This window comes from Elaeis guineensis, chromosome 6, assembly GCF_000442705.2.
Source record: "Elaeis guineensis isolate ETL-2024a chromosome 6, EG11, whole genome shotgun sequence".
In the NCBI taxonomy this organism is placed as follows: domain Eukaryota; kingdom Viridiplantae; phylum Streptophyta; class Magnoliopsida; order Arecales; family Arecaceae; genus Elaeis; species Elaeis guineensis.
The window spans coordinates 4,456,480-4,480,162 of NC_025998.2; the positions used below are offsets into that span (position 1 = coordinate 4,456,480).

The window sequence follows — 23,683 nt, forward strand, 5'->3', positions numbered from 1 at the left end:
TCCATCACTCTTCCACGACCTCCCTTCCTCTTCTCTTGCCCTCTAACTGAAGCTAGAAGGGTAGAAACAGGGCAAGGTTTGAAGTGCCACGCCAGGTTCTCTTCTTAAGATAGCTTGATTGATCCTTCAACCCCTAGCTAGTATCCAAACAACACTCTGCCTGCAAACACTTCCAAAATTAGCTCCTTTTGTTCTTGAACACCATTACTCGGCTTCTTTTCTTGCTTTATCTTTACTTGTTCCATTTGTTTCATGTAAATTTAGCTTTAAAAAAAAAAAAAAAAGTTTCGGAACCACTCCTTTTAGTGAATTGTTCAACTGTCTTCTATTCACTTCCCAATTCAGCTGGCTCCTATACTACCTCTTCTCTTCTTCAGTAGTAATTTTACATTGTTTCCGATACCACTACCATGCTTCACTAATATTCATTTAAGACTAACTACAAGAGAGAGGCAATACTTCGTGGCTATTATTTTTACTATAATTCATTCTACAAGCTCTCCAATTCCATTATCCCACCCATTTGCTCTGCTTCCTTTGCCTGATAGCTTTTTGTATTCCCCAAGGCCATAATGGAGCATAGAGCAGGGGGCGGCGGAAGCCTGCTAGTTTCTGAGCTAATTCAAGTTCAGGAGCTAGTGAGGCAACTGGAAGCGCATCTCGATCAGCCTTCCCCGATCGAATTCTGCAAATCTTTAGCACGACAGATACTGCCTTCTATTGAGAGGTCCATTTCCATAGCCAAAATGAGTGATTCAGAGGGCCAGCAGCGGCTTGCTGGCACTGAATCCCCACGCTCTGCCACCGAGAGCCCGTGCAGCGAGAACTCCAATCAAGCCTTCAAGGATTGTGACCGCAAAGAGATGTCCAAGAAGAGGTACAGAGACACTACTCCCCTGTTTTCCTCTTAAGATATCTTGAGGTTTAAGGATTGATATCAGAACCATCAGCCCCACTTTTAACATGGTTTCCCCAATCCGTGCAATTGTAGGAAGACACTGCCAAGGCGGACTAGCCAGGTAACGGTGTGCCCAGGGGCAGGAGTCGAAGGGCCTTTAGATGATGGCTATAGTTGGAGGAAATATGGGCAGAAAGATATACTTGGAGCCAATATCCAAGGTTAGTAAATAGTAATATCTAGTTACCTTTCCACCTCAAACTCATCGCTTCATCCTTTTCATAGCATGGCCGCGGCTTCACTTTTTGTGCCGCGTCAGGATGCCTCAATCATTGACATGTACCTCCGAACATATACATACATGCATACAAATACATTCACATGTCATGGTAGAAAATAGTAGAGATAACTAGATAAGTATGTATAACGTTCTCTTTTCAGCTAAAAACTAATATCCTTGGTGCTTCATCAAAACTAGGAACACCATCATGGATATTTATTATAACCAGTTTTAGCACCATCTCCTTCCCTCTAACCAGGCATTGTTGCGCATCTTGCAGAGGCTACTATCGGTGCACGCACCGCAACACTCAGGGCTGCCTGGCAACAAAACAAGTGCAGCGATCTGATGAGAACCCCTTGGTCTTTGATGTCACCTACCATGGGACTCACACATGCCTCCAGAGGTCCCCATCCGTCCCAAAAGCAGTAGTGTCCCCGTATCAAGAGCCGAAACAAAACAACCCTTATTTCCAGGAGCATGCTCTGCAGCAGCAGCAGCAGGACGACAACAACCTGCTTCAAACATTCCAAAGAGGCCTCAAAGTTGAAACACAAGGCTTGGACTCGGATACTCGGGACCTGAGTTCTTTATCCTTCTCCTTCCCCCCTACACCGGTCGGCGGCATAAAGGCCGAGAACCATATCTTTTCCTCGCCTTCGAAACTGGATAATGGTTTCATGGGCAGCTTCTCTCCTTCATTCGTCTCGCCGGCAACATCAGAGTCCAACTACTTCTCCATGTCCCCTTGCTGCATGGGTAACTATGGAGGGGGGTTCAATCTTCCAACAGCCGAGTCCGAGCTCACAGAAATAATATCAGCTGCCACCTCGGCTACCGATTCTCCTTTGATGGGCATGGATTTCTTGCTTGAACCAATGGAGTTCGACCCAAAATTTCAATTTGATGCTTCCAGCTTCTACTCATAAAGCTCAGAGTCAGAATCCAATTGACTGTAAGATGGGTGCTTGGCCTAAAATCCTGGCCAGCAAAGGAGCAAGTGGCAGAAGTAGTTCTGATTCTATTAAGGCCGCCTTCATCATAGGCTGAGTGATTTTGTTTGATAGCTAATGTAGGTAGAAATAGAAGGGGCCAATTCTGTTCTGTTTCCGTTTTTGGATTGTTTAGTTTGTAACTGTTATTGTTTTCATCAAGAAAAGACCAATTTGTCTCATTGTATCTCAGTTAGCATGAACTGTTCTCATACTGCTAATCCAACTCTTATGGTTTCTCCATTTCCATCTTCAGTGTATCCTCAGAAGAGATGCTACATATTGGCAAGTCCATCGATAAAACTGGTCGTAATTAAACGGGTCTGTGTATGTGTAAAATCGCTGAATGTTTCAAGACCGTTACCATTACCTCATCATGTTCCCAAAGTATAGACTTCCATTGATGCTACACCAGTTCATGGACTTTGCATCACATCAGTAAAATGATAGAGAGAACGTGTAGGGCATGAGGCAAAATTCTATATAATTCTAGTTTGCTCAGCATGAGAATATCCTAAGAGCTTCATTTAGAGTCAGATGTTATTCTTCATACATTTTCTTGTTCTGCATGACAATAGACAATATGCATTAAATATATACATGATGCAGATCAACAATTGCGAGGTGATAAATTAGGATCAGTAATATCCTTACTAAAAATGGAATTATCACGAGAGAATCCACAAATTGGATGTGTTGCTACTGGTCTTCTGGCTGATTTGGCTCAATCAGAGAAGGATGTAGAAAACTGGGAACACGAGAGAGGAATGAGTTGAGAGACAGATGAGAACTTATCCTGGGGTTTCTTTGGCCTTCTATTTATAGATGAGGATGGAGATGCCATAAGAAAGAAGGAGAATCGAATTGTTACTCTTGTCTTATCGGCAAGATACAACTGTTATTTCTTGTCTTATCCGGTGAGATATGTTTGCTACCTCCGATCTTATATTTATCCGGCCCATGCAATTTAGATTGCAATTCAAAAGCAAATCTTTACCAAAAATGCTGGTGCGGGTGGATCGTGAAAGTACTTTGGGCGATCAGGACAAAAAGCCGGCCTTGTCTGTGCTATCCAGTACATCAGCTCATCCAAGTTAAAATTTTCCTCCCCATATCAGGATGCAGCCTTTACTGCCCAAACAACTTCAACGATTGCATAAACCAAGAACAGGGAAAGATCCATTGTCAAGCTGGGCTGCTCGAGTAAGTAGCTCATACAAATGAAAGGAATCCAATTGGAATAACCCTTGAATGCACTGCACTATTCCACTGCAGCATATCTGCTGATATAAAATTCTAGTCAGACACAAAATTGGCGTTAAATTGCCGTTGCATTTTCTTGCTCTAAATCTTTTATAAGATAACCGAAACCATCACCAGAAAGGTTTTTTATATTCATACGAATCTGAGAGCACAAATTTGATTGAACCATTCATTCAAATCGAAGGCAAATATTTTATTGAAATATGGTTTAAAGATCTCTTCAGAAGTCCCATCTAGATATATACTCAGTACATGCTCATTAATCATTATATTGGGGGCTGTTGTTGTTGTTGTGTCCTTTTTTTTTTTCTTTTTTTTTTTTTTGGTATAACATGAAGCTTTCTAGAAATGCAGTAAATAAATAAATAAGTCAATTAATGACAATTCAGTATCCATACAATTCACTAAACAAAGTCTTCCACCAACGCACTCTCAGTAAAATTTGGAACATTAGATATAAAAAGAGAACATATCTCTTCGACTCAAGCCTACCTACAGATGGTAATATATCCATACAAAAGGACCCCTTACAAGCCTTATCAACAAGAAGACTGCCCTTGCCCACATGTTTACTTTTGTCAGATCACATATGTGGAAAATCATGCATAAGCTTCCTGATCTCTTATTATAAAGAAGTTAAACCATCATGGTTGCGTTGCAGCATTTTTGTTACAACAGCGAGAAGCACCGAACTAACATGGCAGTTTGGTTGCTTGGTTTACAGAAACCAGACATAGATTGGCATGCCAAATAATTGATCCCAACCAATGAACAAAGTGACACTGCATAGTTGAGAATGGCAGCTTAACATAGACAGCATATATTCGCTAGACAGAACTTTTTTCTTCGACTTCTGAAACAACTTGATTTGTGCTCTTTTTTGCACCCTTTGCATTCCTCAATGCTTCTCTCAGTCCCAACACAATAAACAAGTTGGTGAGAGTAAGCAAGGACTCCGCACTACCATGCAGCCAATCAACATTGGACAAGGAGGTTCCATAGTGCACTTTTGCTGTCCAACAATTAATTAATTTCAAGTTACAACAAAGTAACCCTAAATAAATGCTTCTAGTTACACAAAAATCAGTAGCTTGGGAAAGTGGTTACCATATATGCCAGCAGGGACTATATGAAGAATGTTGGACCATGTAACATGAAAAGAAACAAAAGAAGTTAGTAGATGCAAGAATAACAGGAGCAGAGTAAGCATACTAAAATCTACCAATTAAAAGAATCTAACAATTGACTCATGAGGGATTTAATCCAAGATATTGCATTTCAGCATCACAGGTGTGATGCCAGCTATAAGATTGGATTCCATTCGGAAATTTTTTGCAGGTTGTTTAGCTTTGATGGTTATTTTCGGGCACTTTGTGCTTTGCAAAGTTCTGTAGTATCAAAAACGTGTATTCACTTCGAGTAATAAACGGTTCACAACTGCTGATGATATTGTTGTGTACCAAGATGCATCCTTAATGGTAAGAATGCCTGCTAAGCTTTTAGCAACGGTTCAAAATTTAAGCCAAAATCAGACGGTAACTGAAATATTGCAGCATTGAAATCAGATTAGAGAAAGGACACAGAGAAAAAGATAAGTACGAGGTCCCAAAAATTCGGCAGAACCAATTGCGGAGAACCTCCAAGAACTCTCCGCATCTACCGAAGGCAAATGCGGATCATATAAATTTCTACATCCTATGGACCATCAAAACAGTACATATGGAAGCATTCGTGTGTATTCGCATGGTACAGATGTAGCTCTAAATTTGGGGGTAGGACGATGGAAGGGAAGAAAGTGAATTACTCCTCTATCAAAAACATGAGTAGCAACTTAATTGCACAAATCGATGAAGAAGAACCACCGTCCAATTCGTTGAAAAAAACGATTTTGGGAACTAAATTCAGCCTAATTTTAATGTAGAACGAAATCCAACATCGTCTTCACATCATCTTTTCCTCCTCCATATGTGATCAATTCATGAGCATTTTCCATAACAACGTTTAATCGAATCATACAAAAAACCAAAGATGGGAAGAGGAAGAGACATACTTGTGGCTCCGACAAAAGCGAGCAAGAAATAGAACCCAAAGAGGGTGAGCCTGGGCGCGGTCTTGGATCTGGTGATGTAGTACAAGAACCCCAGGTAGGGAAAGAGGGAGACGGCGAAGAGCTGGGAGGCCACGCTCTGGGAGTCGATGTTTGGTGCCCAGGGATCCACCGGCAAGAGACCGCACACCACTCCTACAGAGCCTGACGAGGTTTTCGCCCCGTTACAAGAGCTCCTCCTCTTGCGGACGTTGAATCCTCTACGACTTGTGGATCCACGAGCAGTTAAGAGAGCAGGGAATCCCGTGAAACCGTTGCAGGTGGAAGGGCGAAGAAGGGGTTTGCTCGGGGAGAGCGGGTGGACGCAGTTGGTGATCATTTTGGCTTTCGGGGCCTGGAATCAGGCGCGGCCAACGCCCCTTCTATCCACAGGTGAACCGCGAATGGTTGGTTATCTTCCCCCGGAATTATGCCTTGCGCTGTTATCACGCGCGAGCATTTGGCATTTAGGACGCAGCCGCCTGCGCTAGCGTGCAGGATCATGTAATATAAAAGATAAAACCGGCAGACATATATTGCATACATATACATGAGGAGATGGTTTTAAATGGTCATTCATGCCCATTAGCCTTCCAAACACGCTTAGATACATTATTCTTGTTCCATTGTATTAGCATGCAAACCTAGCTGATGTCATGTTGAAGATTAGATGTTCCATATGACCATAGAATAGATTCACCAAAGTCATTGGATTCCAAAGAACAAATAATATGGCAATGAAAAAACGAATGATCATGTTTCTTCCGTCTCTCTCTACGAACATAAAAGCGAAACCCAACCCAATGAATTGAGAGAAAACGCAATCATGATATGCATTATATATGATGATTGGTGTGGATAAACTGCGGCCATCTCTCATGGTGTAAAGAAAATGGTAAACCACTGATGCTTTCTCTATAACAAATTTCACCCAAAACAGCTCGTCAGTTAATCTTGATTTTAATTCACAATACTACCATACCTTGAAGCAGCCTTGGTTACCTCTCGGAAAATATTACTTGTAGACTTCAATCTACCGAGAGGAATCAACGCAAGGGAAAACTGGACTAAATTTAGACTCACTGCTAACTGGACTTGCGGTCATTTATATAATGAACATCGCACAAATAACACAGCCAGGCATCCGAAAACTTCAAGAACTGACATGTGCACTATATTTCATTTTTCACACGGCAACATTTCGAAAACTCAAGACATGGATTTTTAGTTTCTTTTTTATTTTTTTTCTTTTTGAAAAAAAAAAAAAAGCATCCACAATTTGAATGAGACATGCCTTCCTCTGCTAAGCCGCATTGCAACGTGTGTTAAGATAATGCACATAGATCCTTCCCTAAGCATGGGGTTTAGATACAAGTGATACATATCCCCACACAATTGTAACCATTATGCAAGAATTGCTGCAGCTTTTCTATCTCAAGGTAAGTGTAGCGAGGCAATCAGCAGCCTGATTGGTCTTCTCATTGCAGCAACCTGTTGCATTCAAGGGCTGCCTGTTCATGCCATATACCATTTAAGTGGGACTGCCATAATCATGCCATCAGCACCTGTTGATGCTTATGTCATGCCACTCATCCTCCCCCAGTTGCCATACCTACAATGGAAACCAAGAGAGAGAGATATTAAAGTCAGCATTAAGAGTTAGGCACATCAGCATCATGCTGTCAATAGAACATCAAACAATCCCCCAAGATATGATGAAAGATTGAAATGCAATGTACTTTGAAAGGTATAAGAAAAATTAGGGAAGGTCAAAGATAGGCAACTAGAGTAGAGATTGATGGTTTTAATAACTTACAAGAAAAAGAATAAGACATTAGCATAGAAAATAATGAGGATAAAAAAACATAGGGATTGCAGCACATATTAGAGCCTGTTTGGATTCATGGTCTCAAAATTCTATAGAATTCATGGTCTAGGCCTATACAATTAGGAAAAATGAGCTTAGGTTAGATCTGTATCTAGACAAACCAAGGAGCCTGTAAAGTGGACCGGTCCGAATCCCATATTTTTTTCTTCCTATGAGATTCAAGCCGGTCTACTTCACAAGCTCCTGAATATTTCTGAATACAGATGTAACCAAAACTCATTTTTCTTAATTGTATAGGCCTAAACCATAAATCCTAGGGAATTTTGGGCCCATGAATACAAAAAGACCCTAGGATGTTTGCAGGATGAGTAAGCTATTTATGAAAGAACTTAGTACTAAAAGATGGAGATGGTTGTCCCATGAGTAACATGCTAAGAGAATGGAGCTCAAGAAAATACATACATAAGAAGTTGCAGACATAGACTACAAAGGTAAAGGCTGCTTTGGCAACCACAAAAATAATGAAAAAGGTGACCTTCTTGGCAGATAAAAATACTTGTTAGAGAATGGCAGTTGAAATTGTTTGAAGGTACCATTGAGGCAATTTTTTTACACAACCAATGAAAAAGAGTGGGGAGGAAGAACCTATACATTATTAAGAGTACCAAGAAAATCTATTTTGCAAGTGATGAGGAGAATCAGGGATATTGGATCTGCATATTATTCACGTAAAAAGACATGAGAAAGCAATAACTAGCATACTGGTCATCGAGCTCCCAGCAGCAATAGGTGTAGCAAGTGAGTCAACTTCAGGCAACTAAATTCACAGATGAACAAGCCAGTGACATCTAATGGGAAGGCTGTCCGGTGCATTTTACGTATAGGTGACATAATCAACTGAAACAGAAAGGGTGAACACTAGACTGATGGAAGTTCTTAAAAATAAAGATAAAAATATTGGTCAAACCATCATCAAGTGCAGCTTTAGTGGGTTCCAGAAATAATTCAACATTCTCAAATAATGTAAGACCATTCTAAAAGTAAACATTTACATACCTATTATTATGGGCAGAAAGTAAGGCAACCTTCTCTGTTGAGAGTCTTCCCTCAGACTCAGGATTCAACCTTACATGCCATATTGCAATCCCCTAGCTAGTTGCGACAGCTATTTATGGGTCAAGAATTCATAGCAGCGAAATAAAATCAAGCTACAATGTGCACATAAGAACAGGAATGCCCTAAGAAAAACAAAAGAGCAATAAAACTGTCTTGGAGAAAATGTTGGTCAATGGAAGTATCTGACTTGTAAACCACCATTCAATTTGAGCATTGCTGGGTTCCATCCATGAATGGGCCGAAAGGATTTCACAAACTCTTGCATGCAACTCTTCAACATCAAGCTTCCTAAGTAGGTTCATGAACAACATCTCAACCTATATACTAAGACCAGTTAGACAACATCATGTTTGTAGTTACAAGGCATTGCCACCACCAGTTAGATAACATCATGCTTATAGTTACAAAGCATCATCTTCATATTAGATGCTAAAGTTGTCAAGGATGAAGTAATTCATGTACATTCACCACTTAGTTCAATTCATATTGTTTTTTTTGTGCAAAGCCATGTAGCATGGCTTACTGTCAAGGGTCAAACTAATTTTAATGATGCTAGACAGAAAGATGCTTTATCTTTGCTTTGCAGGGTCGGTTAAGGATGACTGAAATACAGCATAGAGATAAATCATGAAAAATAAGTTAAAATTAGTTTAAGATACTAAGAATTGGAATGTAAGGAGCTCATCTTATGATACTGAATTTTAGTTATCAACGAGAAATATTTGAGTATTTCAGTTATCCTACTCTCACCATAACATATTACAGTTATCATAATAGGCAAGTCAAAAATATGCATTTTCAAAGTCTTCAGTCACTATTGATGAACAAGAATGGACTTTCATATTTGTATCTTCATTCACACATTATAAGAAATGAAAGATAAGAAAGGTGCAGATTAATTGAAGGAATGGTGTTAATCAACTGTTTTTCTCCAATAAGCCTGTGTAAGTGTGGTAAATAGAAATCCCATAAGATAGTTACATGGACACAGCTATCCTCAGCAAGAGCAGATGATGGCATTGGTGCATGTTAGGTTTCTGAATTACTTAGTTGAGTGGAGACAAGGATGTCAGCAAGAGAGGAGTGGTGACAATGCAATGGTTGTTTCTAATGTGCTTTCACAAATGTAAAAGCTAAATTATTGAGCTATGCAGCACCATATGTAATCCAAGGATACAAATACTCATATGTGCCAACCTTGCCAGGCTGGTGCTGAATCTCAGCCCTGATACCCTGTGTATCCCGGGCTATCAACCCATGCTGGCCCTTTCAGCCCGTATAGAGCCATGCTGGTTTGTAATGGGTTGATATGGCTAGGTATCACTTTATAAGAAGCCTGTTTTATTCCTCATTGGTCTTGGCATGGCAAATACCATGCCAACCACTCATCAGTGCATCCACTAACATGAGCACTTAAACCCCTGTAATTGCAGTATAAAGGAGGCACATATGAATTTGATAGAATGAAAAACCAACAAAATGTAACAATCTCCTTACATTATGACACATTTTCTACTATCAACCTTAAAGTAGGAGTTGAACGAAATATCCTACTCATCACTTCTCTAACTAATAAGGAACTTCCAGTAAGCATATTCAAATCAATTAAAGAAGAAAACTATCGATAAGGATGCAAATTTTGCAGCATCATATGGATGAAATATTCTGGATTTTGACACCAAAAACAAAAAAAAACCGGCATGCATTTACGTAAATTTGATTATCTGGGACAATCAAAATTTCAAGTCTATCACAAGCACAAATGTAGGTAATATTGGTTTGCGCATGAAGATGTACCTGCCAACATTGGGAGCCCAAGCTACAGCATTTGCCCTATCACCATTGTCACCTGGGAACGCCTACTCTACAGCTGGTAGCTGATGTTGATGCACATCTTCAAACTCCCAAAAATCTCTTGAAGTTTCAATACATGAGAGAAATCATTTTCCATTTTAATGATAACATACTCATACAGCATGTAAACAGATATTTTAATAAGGAATTAACATTAGAAAAAGAAATGCAGCAAGCCAACATTCTATAATAATTAACAAAGTTTTTCACATCTAAGTTTGGCTTTGTGGGTATTTCTTCCACATTTATTCTCATGAAGGAATAAATTCTGGATCAACACAAGCTCTTCAGATCACTTGCCAACAAAATCAATCAAAAGTTAAATATGTGCCCAAAACCATCAAGGTTTGATCCAGTTATTTGTGGCCAACTTAATGAGTCCTTTGCCAAGTACTTATATCAATAGTTACATCCAAAATCACAAGGTTTTTGATATCCAAACACCTCTTTTGATTAAGGCCTCTACATCAGCAAACTCTCAATTGATTCTCAATCACTAAAACTCCTATGTTATTGTTCCTCCCTAGGGTAAAAAGTATGATGTGCCAATGCCATGCCAGCCTAGCACCGGCACATGCATGCACCATCACATGCCAGGCACTAGCACATGATCAATGTTGTGCGAATGTTAGGTTTCAATAAGGCACCCTAGCTCCATACATATCCACATAGACAGGAATGGGTGTGGATGGAAGCATCTAGAAGGGTCAATTCATATATTTAAAAATTATTTAATATTCATTAATATAATTCTAACTTTTATTTAATATATTAAAAATTATTAATCACCTACATGTACCATCATCATCACTTCAACTCACCCCTTTTGAGATAAACCTAGAACAATAGCAAGTTGATCTCTTATCACCTATCTCTCACTTTTGCTTTCTCTCTCTTCCCACCTAAAGCCATTCAGGTGACTCAACCCCTAAGAAAACTTGGCCCAAAAGCCAAGTACACTCCGCCCTATATCTCGCACTATCACAGGATGATAGGTCAAACTCCTAATAAATTTTAAAAGAGTATTAGCAAAGATTAAATTGCAAATCTTCTTCAACTTCCTCCCACAAAGACATTGACCCATCAGCCCAAATGCAAGCACTGGCATCACCAAATTCTGGAGGGAACCAAACAATATTCTTAATGCTACTTGCATGTGCCTATAAGAAATAAGATGAAGAAAAACATCAACTTTTGTTTGAAGGCAGCCAAAATTAGGACTTGTCGATAGTTAATCACCTATAAGAGGCAATAAGAAAAGTTTATAAAGTCACCTCATAATTGCATACCTTACAAGAAGCTTAATTACAGTAAGACTGCAAAAAGGTAAATTATATAACTTCAAGCCAAAGGATTCTTTTTCCTACTTCCCATAACAACATCTTTATTTTGATTCTAATTGTTAACTCAAACATGTCTCCTATCTATTCTGTGGATATAAAAGATGATGAAACTGTAAGAAAACTAATTACTAGTAAGTACATTTGGTGTTTTTACAATTTATATTTGCATATATTTATAAAGCATTATGGTTCACTCTTTCAAGCTGCATTGACGAAAGACAAAGGCCACCCAACTAGGAGTGGACTGTCTAATGTTTCACTGACAATGTTATATTGTAGCCACACAAATGGATAATGTTAGTTATACAACCATATAAACAAGGTTAGTTATAACTTAAAACCACAGTAAATTACTTGGAGATCTTTCAACTTCCTTCCATATGAACACATAATCATAGAATGGTGTTTAATAAAATCCAATTGATGTTTGAGGATCTAATTTCCACAATTGACTTTTACCTTTCTATGTTTACATCAAGCTAACAAATTGTAGGAAATTCAGGTGTAATAAAGTGGGACTCTCAAAGAAAAAATCAATGCAAAGGGAAAGTGAAAAAAGAAAAATCAAGACATTTGAAAATTCTACTTTAAGTCAAGACTATTAGTTCCATGGGTGGGGTTTTAGTAAGTTTCATGACATGGCCTGTGCAACCACCAACCCTTTGCAAAACCATTAAAAGCTTGAGACTATTGAATCCAAAAGAAGAGTCCTCTCAAAATTAAGAGTAGCTCATTTAGTTTTTATATATGGATGGAAGACGGTAACAAACAATCAGTCAATGAGAATGTGTATCAAATGATTCACCAAAAGATGGCACATTCCATTCCTGCATCTTGGTTAAGACTCAGTGGCCTGATGTGTTGAATAAGATAAGAACAAGATTGATAAAGATTTGATATGTTTTTCTTGAAGCAAATTCCACACATATCAGAACAAGAGATATCATAATAATCAGCTCAAAAGAAACCCTGAAAGAAAGAAAGAAAGAAGAGAATTGAAAACTGATTTGACTAGGTTTTCCTGAAGTTTTCCGCAACCAGAACAAGACAGATCCCAATAATCAGCTGAAAAGAAACCGTAAATCGACATCGAAAAAGAAAGAAAGTAACACCGTTGATTAGCTCTTCTTAAAGCAAATTCCACAAATATCAGAACAGGACGGATCATAATAATCAGCAGAAAAGAAATCCAAAAGACAAAAATAATTTTGTCTTCTTGACACCACAATCAGCGAGAATAAACCATAAAACAAGTCAAAATAAGGAACGAATTAGGTTTTCTTGAATCGAATTCCACAAATATCAGAACAGCAAAGGTCATTGCAATCAGCAGAAAAGGAAAAAAAAACGAGAACATGATCAAGAATAAAAAGATTAATTCAAGTAGGTTTTCTCGAAGCGAATTCTACAACAAAGGATAATGTGGTGGTTTGGAAACGCTAGGGTTTAAGGAGGGCAAGATGGTACAGACCTTCCATTTGGAGGAACAAGAAGAGGAGTCGAGGGAGTCGTGGATGGAGATGGACCCGTCGTCGTAGCCGACCGCAAGCCTCTGGCCGCAGTAGTTCCAGCTGCGGCAGAACGCGCCGTTCCCTACCTCCTTCATCGTCGGTCTCTGGTTTGCCGACTTCGGAAGAGCGCCGCGCCTGCCCCTTCCTCACGCTTCCCAGAAACTATGGAATGGCGGGCCAATGCTTTTTTTTTTTTTTTAAATTAAATTATAAAAATACCTCGAAGTGTACATTTATTATGCTTGTATTTGATAGTTTATAAAATCTATAGTTGCAGTTAAATTAACAATATTTAGTGAAACTATTTATCTCATATAAAAAATTAATATTACTCTTGGATAGGGGGAGGATACACATATATTTTTATATTTTTTGATGGTTGTCATATCACTTAAAATTATTTTAAATATTTTTAAATTTTTTTGACACAACATTTGGGTCAAATTTAAGGCTAACAATTTGATTAAGATTCTAATAAATCATGGATTAAAATATTGAATAAAAATAAATATCAAAAAAATAAATATAAATTTTTCAAACTATTGGATGTAAATATAACTTATCCATAATCTAAAGAAAAATTTTATAATTTACTCTCTTATTTTTGCATATTATCTTTTTTATTATAAATTAGTTATATAGAAAAATCTGATCCTTTTCCATCGGCTATGATGAATTATGGTTGGTAAGAACAACGGCGGATCTAAAAATTTTACATTATGAGGTTAATATAATAAAAAAATAGAAGAGCTACAGAAAGAAAAAGAAAAAAAATAAATATTATTTTAAAAAATAATAAAATTTATAAAAATAATGATGTGTAATATCTTAAATATTTTTTATAATAAAATATTATAAAAAAATATCGTGTATACTGTCCATCGTATGATGGATGGCTACATGCGGTCATACGTGGGCATGCATCTACAGTGCATGACTCCGCGAGGTCCCGTGCAGCTGTTCATCATGCAATGGATGATGCGTACTATCACAGTAAAGGATGCGTATTCTTAAATATAAGAGGTGAATGGATGAGATTGAAATAGTATATTAAAAGATAAATAATTAATTAATTAATAAAGAAAGAGAAAGAAGGAGAAAGAGAGAGAAAGTCAAATTAATGTGAGAGAGGAAGAGGAAGAGAGTAGTAGAATATATGAGTTATTAAAGAGAAAAAATGTATGTCATAATTACTTTTTTGATCTGATCTTTTTTATCTTTTACTTTTTTAAAATATTGCATGAGATATGGGGTCAATTCATAAAATTAATAGAATCAATTTTGATTTTTTTTACTAATATATATATATAAGAATAAACTAGAGAAAACTATCCACTTAAGTTTAAACTTAAAAGTGGCTATTCATTTGAGTTTCAAATAAAAGCAGCTCTCTATTAAAACATAACTTAAAAGTAACTATTCAAATAAGAATAAAATGATCTCATTGTCCTTACAATTATAAAATAACACTACACTATTATAAAATAATATTATACTATTATAAAATTATACTGCACTATTATAAAGCAATACTGCATTGTTGTAAAGTAAAACTATAATAAAAGAATACTATACTATGATAATGTAATATTATCTTATTGTAAAGAAATACTATACTAGTATAATATGACAAAACAACACTATGTTATTATAAAAAAAATATTACTATAATATAATGTAATACTTTCTTATTGTAAAAAAATACTACATTAATATAATACAATAAAGTAATACTGTATTATTATAAAATAATACTATACTAATATAATATAATATTATCTTATTGTAAAGAAATACTACACTATGATAATATAATATTATAGTATTTTAAAAGATATAAGGATATAATGATCATTTCAGTAAAAATGGATAGTTGCTTTAAACTTATGTTTCAAATGGATAGCTACTTTTACTTAAAACTCAAGTGAATAGCTACTTTTAAGTTAAAAGTATAGATAGGGATTTATCTCTAATTCTCTATATATACAATATTTAATAATTTTTTATTTTTTTATAGGGTCAATTGATCCACATTCAACCATTTGCATCCACCAATAGGTAAGAATGAATGTTGATGCTGCTAGAAGGGGAAAGATAGCAAGTCTTGTACGATGCAGCTTAACTTTGTTAACTTTAGCCTCTAAATGTAACCAAATATAAGCTAATAAGTCTCTACTGTGAGCCCATCCATTTAATAAAAAAAAAGCTGTCCTGCACATAAGATTCCTATTATTGTAGGGTACAGAAAAATCTTATCCATATGTGCCAAGGTTGTTTCCATGTTTCGAATTTATAATCTTGAAATCAGAATATACCAATGCACCAAGGTTCACCCTCTACATGTGATACATTCATTCAAATGACACTAAAGGATAATTTTTAAGTAAGATTTTTTATGTGTATATCCTCTCAAATATTCAAATTTATATAAATATCTTTTCAAAATTGATATCTGTATGTATATCCTTATAAAATATTTTTTTTGCATATATACCCATACCATCTAACACCATTAAAAATTAACGGTTTAAAATTAAAATAACTAAAATATTTTTATGAATAGATATGCAAAAAAAAATTATAAGGATATATATGCAAATAGCAATTTTATGAGAATATTCATGCAAATTTGAATATTTGGAAGGATATACATGCAAAAAATTCTTAACATAAATACACCTCTTTTGGTTTGTTAATTATTTTCTTATTCTAATAAAGAAAAATTAACATATATAACTAAAATAATAAATTTATTTAATTTATTAATTTATATAGATAAAATGATCATTTTATCAAATAATAGATTAAAATTATTTTATCTAAAAAATAAACAAATCGTAACCATTCATATTTTTTTTAATGTATAATAATATGCTTCTAGAAAAAATATCTAAATCTGATATTAGATGAATAGCTTGTACATTTACATAGAATGGACATAGTTGTGGAATTGGATATCATATAACAATAAAAATTTATAATCTTATTATATTTTATTTTAAAAATTTTTATCAAAAATATCTTTATAAAGTGTATAAAGTATATCATGTTGTTATAAGACGGACATAATCATTCCATCTTGCATAAAAATAAAATATAATTTAATATATAAAATATTATATAATATCGTCATCGTGTCGTTATATTATGTAATATATTACTACATTTTAGAGTAAGAGGATCTGAATCCATCTAGATGAAATAGATAAAAATTAAATTAAATTTTTTTTGCATGTATATCCTTTTAAATATTCAAATTTACATGAATATCCTCATGAAATTGCTATATATATATATATACCCTTATAATTTTTTTTATATATTTACCCATAAGAATATTTTAGTCATTTAAATTTTAAATCATTAATTTTTTAATGGTGTTAAATGACGTAGGTACATATGTAAAAAAAAAAAGAAAAAAGAAGGATATACATGCAAAACAAGTTTTTTATGAGGGTATACATATAAATATTAATTTTGAAAAGATATTCATGTAAATTTGAATGTTTAAAAGGATATACATGCAAAAAAAATCTTTTTAAGTATTATACTAAGCTCAGCTTACGATGATATAGACATGATAACTTCAATATTCTTCAATGATGAGTTCAAAATTTTTTCTTAGATTGCCCACTGCATTAATCAAGCGGTTGGTAAATATAATTATTAAAATATTATGGTTGTAGATGAAAGGAGAGGTTAACGTGCATTAGATTTTTGACATGAAACTAGTACAGTATGGAAAAATTTTCAGTGGATGAACTCATGAATTCCCTAAATATAAAATGTATGAATCAACTCTAAAGCAAATAACAATTTCAAGGGAAGAAAAAGTGGCTTTTGAAAGCCCTTCTCATTTGCATAGTTTTAAAATTTGCAAGCTTCAATTGAACCTGGCCCGAACAAAAATAAAAACCAGGCCAGTGCTAGTTCAGATAACCAGTTGAAGGAGGGTAGTGATGGCTTGCAGCAACATTGTAGCCATCTTCAGGTTGAAGCTGTGAAAAAAAGGATGAAATCATCACGAGTTTGAAGAATAAAATTAAGGAACTTGAAGAAAGAGCTGCTGAATCTAGAAAATATCATAGTCCTCTTTGTAATATGATAAATGTAAGTTTCTTTTTCTTTTCTTTTTTCTTTTTTATTGCGGGATGCCACTGATGCAAGTCTTTTTTCACCACAAAATTTTTTTTCTCAACAGAAACTAGAACAACTTCGGCTAATGGAATCTAAACAAAAACAACCAAAATGGAAACCAGGTAACCAACTATGAATGAAACATACAAACTTGCATATCTGCTAGCATCATCTTCAAACAAAAAAAGATGAAAAATAATATGTTCCTCAATATTTAATTGTGCTTCAAACATGTGTTGGATGCTCCTCTTCTTTTTCTCTTCTTTTTGATTAAATGGGAAGCGAAACAGTCACCTGGCCTTTATTACGATTCAGAAAAATTTCCATCAGATGTGAATCAAGATAACAAATAGATGAGATAGCACCTGTTTCTCTGTAATTACTGTTGAGCGAATGAGATTCCATGCTAAGGAGATAGAAATGATATAATCATGTACCCCACAAACAGACAAGCATCCAAACCATCAGGATGTGGCACGAGCGTTAATGATTTTGTAGCACCATGTAGGAGTACAGAAACAAGTCCATGAAGCTCATCCAAAATGTTGCAGAGGCCGTGCTGTTCTCTACCATTGCTGATACACAGCACCATGGTTAAGCATGTACATAGCCAAGAATATCAAAGATCAGTTGGGCATAGAAGAGCCAGTGCATATTTACTGGAGAGGAGGGAAAATTTGCTAATAATCCTCTTCGAGAAATAGACAATATGCAAGTGGAAACAAAAGTCAGATTTCTCAAATACAATGTGGATATAGCAACCCTGGTGAACAAATCAGGTATTGGATTGATCATCGGAGATCATAGAGCAAATTATGTACTAAGCAAAGTCATATACTCATACCTCAAGCACCATGTTTGATCTAGGAAACAGAAGCATATGCTTTTGAAAAAGGGCTTTCAGTACTAGACAAATTGGAACAACAAGTGCATAGATGTGGACACTAATTTCAAGCTCCGCTTAGTAAACAGACTTGATACCTTATGATACATCCATCACATAATCGCAGATAGAAGAAATAAATTTTCAGTAGTAATAAAAGTTATCCACAGGCCAGGATGCAACAATCAATATGCTCAAGATACTCCAAGAAATGAACAGAATAGATTCTAACAAGAGATAAATATACAATATCACCAGTTATTATATTCACATCACAAGCTATTTCTCAAAAGACATATTAGCAACCTTTATCAATATAATACAACACACTACATAGGATGAACAGAATTGGTTCTGAAACAGAGGGGGGGTGCGGTGGGGCAGTGGAGAGATTTTTTAAAAAAAAATAAAAAAGGATATCACCAGCTATTAAATTTGCAAGCATGAAAAACATGATGATGAGTGACTGACAATTTACACCAAGAAGATCATGAACTCTCTCCTCCAGTCCAGTGACATATCGGTTCATTCATTTTGCTCAGATGCAGTGGATGCAAGGTTTTCTTCTCTCAGGATGAAGACCTCTGGACCCCCTCCTTCAGCACAATCTCCATTAGTATATCATTCCAAATGTCTATTGGTCCAGGCAAGCACCAATGAAGGCAGTCATTCTGGGGTCTCTTGCTGATATCAGGATGAAGCTTCCTGTAAGGGCCTGGATGTCCGTCAGGCCTCAGCAGTGAAAGATGGTAAACGTCAAGGAGTTTCAGGTGCATCCCATCCTCCAATCCAATTGCTGCTGCCTTCTCAAACTCCACTATTTCCAGCCCTCGCATAACTTGGTCCACAGGATCTCCACTAAACTCACCTTCTTTGTAAGGTTCTGTCCTGTTGCAAATCCCACCATTGTACCACTCCCCATACTCAAAGTGGTCCGGTGTCCAAGTCCTAAAAACAACAAGTGGCTTGTGATCAGATGCCGTAATGAAGTGGAAAGCCAGCTCCAGGGCTTTTTGGTAAGAATAGTCCATCCCAAGTTTTCTTAAGGTCTTTCCAGGACAGTAGTGGCAGCCGATGATGGTGCCGTTCTCCCAGAAAATAGCTGTTTTGAGAAACCATTGTCCACCAGACATCACAATGTAGTCATACTTATTATATTGGCTTGTCCATGTATCATCAAGGGCATCAAGATGAAGCTGAATATCATATTGTGAGTGGCCTAAATTTTTTATCTCAGCTTTGAGCAGAAAAGGAGCCCAGATTAATGCAAGAGTGAGGTTGTGGGAGGAGAAGTACCATGTCATGGATTGATATGTTTCATCATGATAGATCTCAACAGCTTCTTCCACCTGAGAATCAGGATACATGTCAGTCAAAGGCTTTTTGTAGGAGAACTACAAGTGCGTACTATTTTTTTTTTTTTGAAGTCATTGACAAGCTGCAGCTTGAATTGTGAAACTAAGTTTTAATTTTTCAAGATCTACAATAAGCAAGGCCAACCATGTTTAAGATTCCAGATTTTATAGCCAGTAAACTAATTTGGCATTTGACAATCTTCCTCTATCAGATCGATGGATGAATGTGATAGGCACATGAAGAGATAAGGAATATGAAATATTTAGTTGTTGGAGATTTAGAGGAAGAAATGTCTCTTCATCTAAAGAGAAGACAGATCAAAACAGCCAACAAGAGGTAGCGGGGCCCCATTAGGCAAATCTAACAAATTTGATCTTCTAAATTAAAGTTTTTCAAGAATGTTTTTTTGCAGCTTTTTTAACAATGTGGTCTAGTATCATATAACCAATCTCATATCCCCACAGTCAAGGGACCATGCTTGCAAAAGACATGCAGATATATCCATTTGACCAGACTCTTAACTTTATTCCAAAAGGGCAATATCCATCACCCTTTGGTAACAGATTAAGAGGTCTGAGAAAAGCAAGAGGACTTGGGTAAAAGTTCATCACTGCAAATTCTTTTTCTAAAATTATATTCCAGAAAAACTATGAAAATCAATTTATTTGACAAAATTCATTAAATGCACCTGAGAAAGAAGGCAAAGCAATGACTCTATCTGGTTGCGGAAAATTGAATCACCAATGAATGCCCAAGATTTATTTCGCATGGCTTTCAAGAATTTCTCTGCATCGAATGGAGATAAGTCACAACCATAAGGTTTCCATTTCCAATATAGGTATCCTGTATCAGGCCTCCCATTTGTCAGACAATCTTGATATGGATCTATGAAACTGCAGCTTGAATTGGTGTAAGGCGGTCCTGAAGAATTTGGAATCCACTCCCCAGAGAATAGGTCACATTGTTCTGCAGTACCATTCATCCAGGTTTCAATTAATTATCAAAACAATACTTATTAAAAGATCTATAAAAAGAAAGGAGAAAGCAAAAGAAAGATAAGAAGTTTGATGAGACGGCAACCATGGAATCATAGTCTGCTCACTTTTAATAAACCAAAGCAAATCCACTCTAGACTTACTCTGAGCAGATTGATGGTCAACCAGTATAATGAATATTATCATGTTCCAGGATTGAAGATGTATAAATATTGTACATGCATGTAGTCATGTAGGCCTATCCAACTCCTAGAATACCTTTTATATAGTATAAATTTCTTCTTGTTAATTATTTCAGAAGTCAAAACATAAAACATTAGAAATTGTATACCTTTTAGAGAATCTCCTTTCCTACCATGCCATGCCATTTCTGGAAGTCGAGTATATGGGGCATCTGTCTTCTCCATTGAAGGGTAATCTGAAACTGACAGAGATTCAGGTTCATGATAAAGGAAAGAAAACGCTATACACAGTACAGACCAAATTAAATACTGAAATAATAATTGCAATTCTTTTTAAGGGTTTATATTCAGTCATTTTTAGGGAAAAATGATCTAAATAAACGAAGCAATTATATTAATCACAATCATATTTCAGTCAAATGGAGAATGTGGATGATTCTCAGACACTTTTTACTTAAAAAAAAAAAAAAATCTCAAACACATTGAACATGCTCAACCGTGCACAACTAAGCAGTTGTGTTAGTGGAATACTTGAAGATGTCAGTAGGAAAGCCATATCACCAAATGAAAGAAAAAGACAATGAGGTTAATAATTTTTCCTGTTTTTATACTGAAAAAATTTCTCATTGTTCTTTTATTCAAGCAGTTCCTAGAAACACCGCAACTTTGGTCCAAAGAGGCTTAATATCGGACGAGATTTTGCTTTTGCATATATTTACTATTAAAAGCTTGAAAATGAACTTTTTTATAGAAGAAAGAAAGGCAGAAGCCAGATAAGCCACAGTTCAGGACAATAGGAAAAAGGCTACTATGGAGCCTCTTTTTAACAAAAGCAGTATTTTTCCCCCTTCTGTTGATAACAATGGTGGGTGAGCACCACTCATTGTTTGCATAAAATTGATGAAGGAATTACCCGTTCAAGCAATTAAGACAATACCTCCCAAGATCCTCTTAGCAGAAGAGAGGTGCAACCACTGGGCTATAGCTCTTTTTGCCCATATCAATTTATATGAAGTATCTTTTACAAGCTTACCATAATATGTGTGCAGGTTACTCATTACCTCTTTGATATTTGGTTTGCCCCTTTAGTCACTTAGAACATAAGCCATTCACCATCACCAGCCTCACATGACCACATCACCAAAAACATTAGCAGAAAATTGTAACTTAAAAACCCATAAATTTTAGGCATTGCTTGTTCTTTCCTCTCACCCAGCATCTACATGCTTCCAAGAGCCCTCTTTCTCAAAAACGCATACACAAAATATGCAATATAATCACTTATTTGTTTAGAATAATCCCCACCCTTTTTGGCTTCTTAACTTGAGCTTTCAAACAAAATTCCTTCTGGGAATCATCCAGAGGCTTCATTAAGCCTTTTTTTTTTTCTTCTTCTTATTTTTTCTAAAAGCAAGGGTTCTTTTTTGGCCATTAAGCCAAAATTGGCTTCTTTTACTACCAAAACCTTGTTCACTTCAAATCTCTCCCACTGCACGTTATAAGCAAAACCAAACTCAAAAAACGCATGATGTCACCAAGAAAATCTTCTTACCACTCCGCAAGTTCCCACCTTTAGCTGCTGGTATCTCCGAGGCAGGGGAGCCGGAGAAGACGAAGAAGCCGGTGGCACCCGAGAAGAGGAGGCGGTAGGAGAGGGCCAGCAGGCACGCGGAACCAAAGAACTTGAGGAGAAAGCGGCCAACCCTCATCTGAGGGAACGAGCTTGGCTCCCCGTCCGATTCCATCCCCCTTGCTATTGCTATAGCTCTTTTCTCAGAGCACAGTGGAAGGAAGACGGAACGGAGGAGGCGGAGGAGGAAGAGGACGGAAGGACTACACCAAAGGAGGGAAGGGGAGGTGGTGCTTAAAAAGGGAAGGGAGGAGAGGGGAGCATGCCAACGGCACTCTCTCGGTAAAAAATTAACTGAGAAAAAAAAATTCCAAGCGTCACGAGTATGGCGATGGAACACGACCTGCAAGCTGCCACACTTTTGTGGCTCCCAAGTCTTTCTTTCTTTTTTTTTTCCCCCCCTCTGCACTTACCTTTGGCAAACTTCTTCGACAAATTTTTATATTATAATGGCATCTCTTGATCTTTGGAGGGCAGCAGCTTCCGAGAAAGCTGAACTCTTACTTGCCCTCAAAATAATGTACAAACGGAGGAGATCATGGGGAAAAAAATGGCTAGGGAATTATCACTGGATATTCTTCCTGCGGTGCAAATGATGAGTCTGTTACACGCCTAACACATGTCCATGAAGTGCTCATTATGAGAACCATTTGGCCATCCTTGAAGGCACTCCTCAAATTCTCTAAGCTACCGATTAATCTTTAAATTTCATGGCCCTGCGGAAAAATTAAATCTCTCCTCTGAAAAGTGCCTGGGCTCAGCTTGCTTTGTGATTGGCAAATTTGGTTGGAGCGAAATGCAACAATTTTTGCCGACAAAAAATCTTTTCCGACTTTGGTTCTTCATAAGATTAATTTTGCTTTCTAACACTAGGAGAAATCTCTGTGATGGCAAAGCAAAAGAGAGTCATTATCAGCTTATGAGTATTCTTTTTCCCTTGTATATTCCCACCCATCTTGATTGATTGTAACTTTTGATCTTTTACTCTTGTACATATTTTATATTTTACTAAATAAAAGTTGTGGGAAGATATTTTGCTTCCTCTATTTTTCCTTCAAAAAATATTATTTTTCTTAAACTAATTTACGTCATAATATATTGCACTCACAGTAAATTTTACATGTATCTTATGTGTTAGGATTTGATGTCTCGAGATTCGATTTATACTGAGCCCACAGCGAGATCTGCGACGACAAACAAAGTCCAACGAGTTCAAGATCAATCCAAACGAAGTTCAGATAGAGAAGATATGCACGAGAGAAGCTCAAAATAGGTGGCACGATCCACGAAGCAACGAAGGCCAGCATCGGACCGACAGAAGCCGCGGCG

General features: G+C 36.4%; 3 protein-coding genes and 1 long non-coding RNA gene across 7 annotated transcripts; 1 reads left to right on the top strand and 3 right to left on the bottom strand.

Annotated features, from left to right (window-relative positions):
* LOC105047564 (probable WRKY transcription factor 53) lies at nt 1-2,359 on the top strand. Its single transcript, XM_073258967.1, has 3 exons — nt 1-877; nt 992-1,119; nt 1,461-2,359. The coding sequence occupies exons 1-3, from the start codon at nt 573-575 to the stop codon at nt 2,105-2,107; spliced, it is 1,080 nt and encodes a 359-aa protein (XP_073115068.1). The 5' UTR covers nt 1-572; the 3' UTR covers nt 2,108-2,359.
* Nucleotides 2,360-4,023: 1,664 nt separating this feature from the next.
* LOC105047563 (uncharacterized) lies at nt 4,024-5,972 on the bottom strand. Its single transcript, XM_073258966.1, has 3 exons — nt 5,484-5,972; nt 4,541-4,558; nt 4,024-4,445 (listed from the first exon to the last, which is right to left on the bottom strand). The coding sequence occupies exons 1-3, from the start codon at nt 5,857-5,859 to the stop codon at nt 4,261-4,263; spliced, it is 579 nt and encodes a 192-aa protein (XP_073115067.1). The 5' UTR covers nt 5,860-5,972; the 3' UTR covers nt 4,024-4,260.
* A 2,546-nt stretch (nt 5,973-8,518) lies between these two features.
* LOC105047562 (uncharacterized) lies at nt 8,519-13,344 on the bottom strand. The gene is made up of 3 exons (XR_012141992.1): nt 13,132-13,344; nt 10,261-10,377; nt 8,519-9,884 (listed from the first exon to the last, which is right to left on the bottom strand). It is a non-coding gene; the product is annotated as an uncharacterized lncRNA (long non-coding RNA).
* Nucleotides 13,345-18,391: 5,047 nt separating this feature from the next.
* LOC105047561 (protein trichome birefringence-like 26) lies at nt 18,392-22,937 on the bottom strand. 4 transcript variants are annotated; one of them, XM_010926535.4, is made up of 4 exons: nt 22,295-22,937; nt 20,874-20,966; nt 20,236-20,513; nt 18,392-19,540 (listed from the first exon to the last, which is right to left on the bottom strand). In XM_010926535.4, exons 1-4 carry the CDS (start codon nt 22,467-22,469, stop codon nt 18,761-18,763), a joined length of 1,326 nt encoding a protein of 441 aa, XP_010924837.1. In that variant the 5' UTR covers nt 22,470-22,937; the 3' UTR covers nt 18,392-18,760. The 4 variants fall into 4 exon arrangements, with proteins under 4 accessions (XP_010924837.1, XP_010924838.1, XP_010924835.1 ...); XM_010926536.4 differs by having other exon boundaries at nt 20,874-20,960; nt 22,295-22,933; XM_010926533.4 differs by having other exon boundaries at nt 22,277-22,928.
* Nucleotides 22,938-23,683: the final 746 nt, after the last annotated feature.

Coding starts and splice junctions, on each gene's coding strand:
- LOC105047564 (XM_073258967.1), top strand. CDS start 573: ATGGAGCATAGAGCAGGGGGCGGCGGAAGCCTGCTAGTTTCTGAGCTA. Junction 878..991: donor AAAGAGATGTCCAAGAAGAG/GTACAGAGACAC, acceptor GTGCAATTGTAG/GAAGACACTGCCAAGGCGGA. Junction 1,120..1,460: donor ACTTGGAGCCAATATCCAAG/GTTAGTAAATAG, acceptor CATCTTGCAGAG/GCTACTATCGGTGCACGCAC.
- LOC105047563 (XM_073258966.1), bottom strand. CDS start 5,859: ATGATCACCAACTGCGTCCACCCGCTCTCCCCGAGCAAACCCCTTCTT.
- LOC105047561 (XM_010926533.4), bottom strand. CDS start 22,469: ATGGAATCGGACGGGGAGCCAAGCTCGTTCCCTCAGATGAGGGTTGGC. Junction 20,967..22,276: donor AGGTGGGAACTTGCGGAGTG/GTAAGAAGATTT, acceptor AATCTCTGTCAG/TTTCAGATTACCCTTCAATG. Junction 19,541..20,235: donor TGCTTTGCCTTCTTTCTCAG/GTGCATTTAATG, acceptor CCTGATTCTCAG/GTGGAAGAAGCTGTTGAGAT.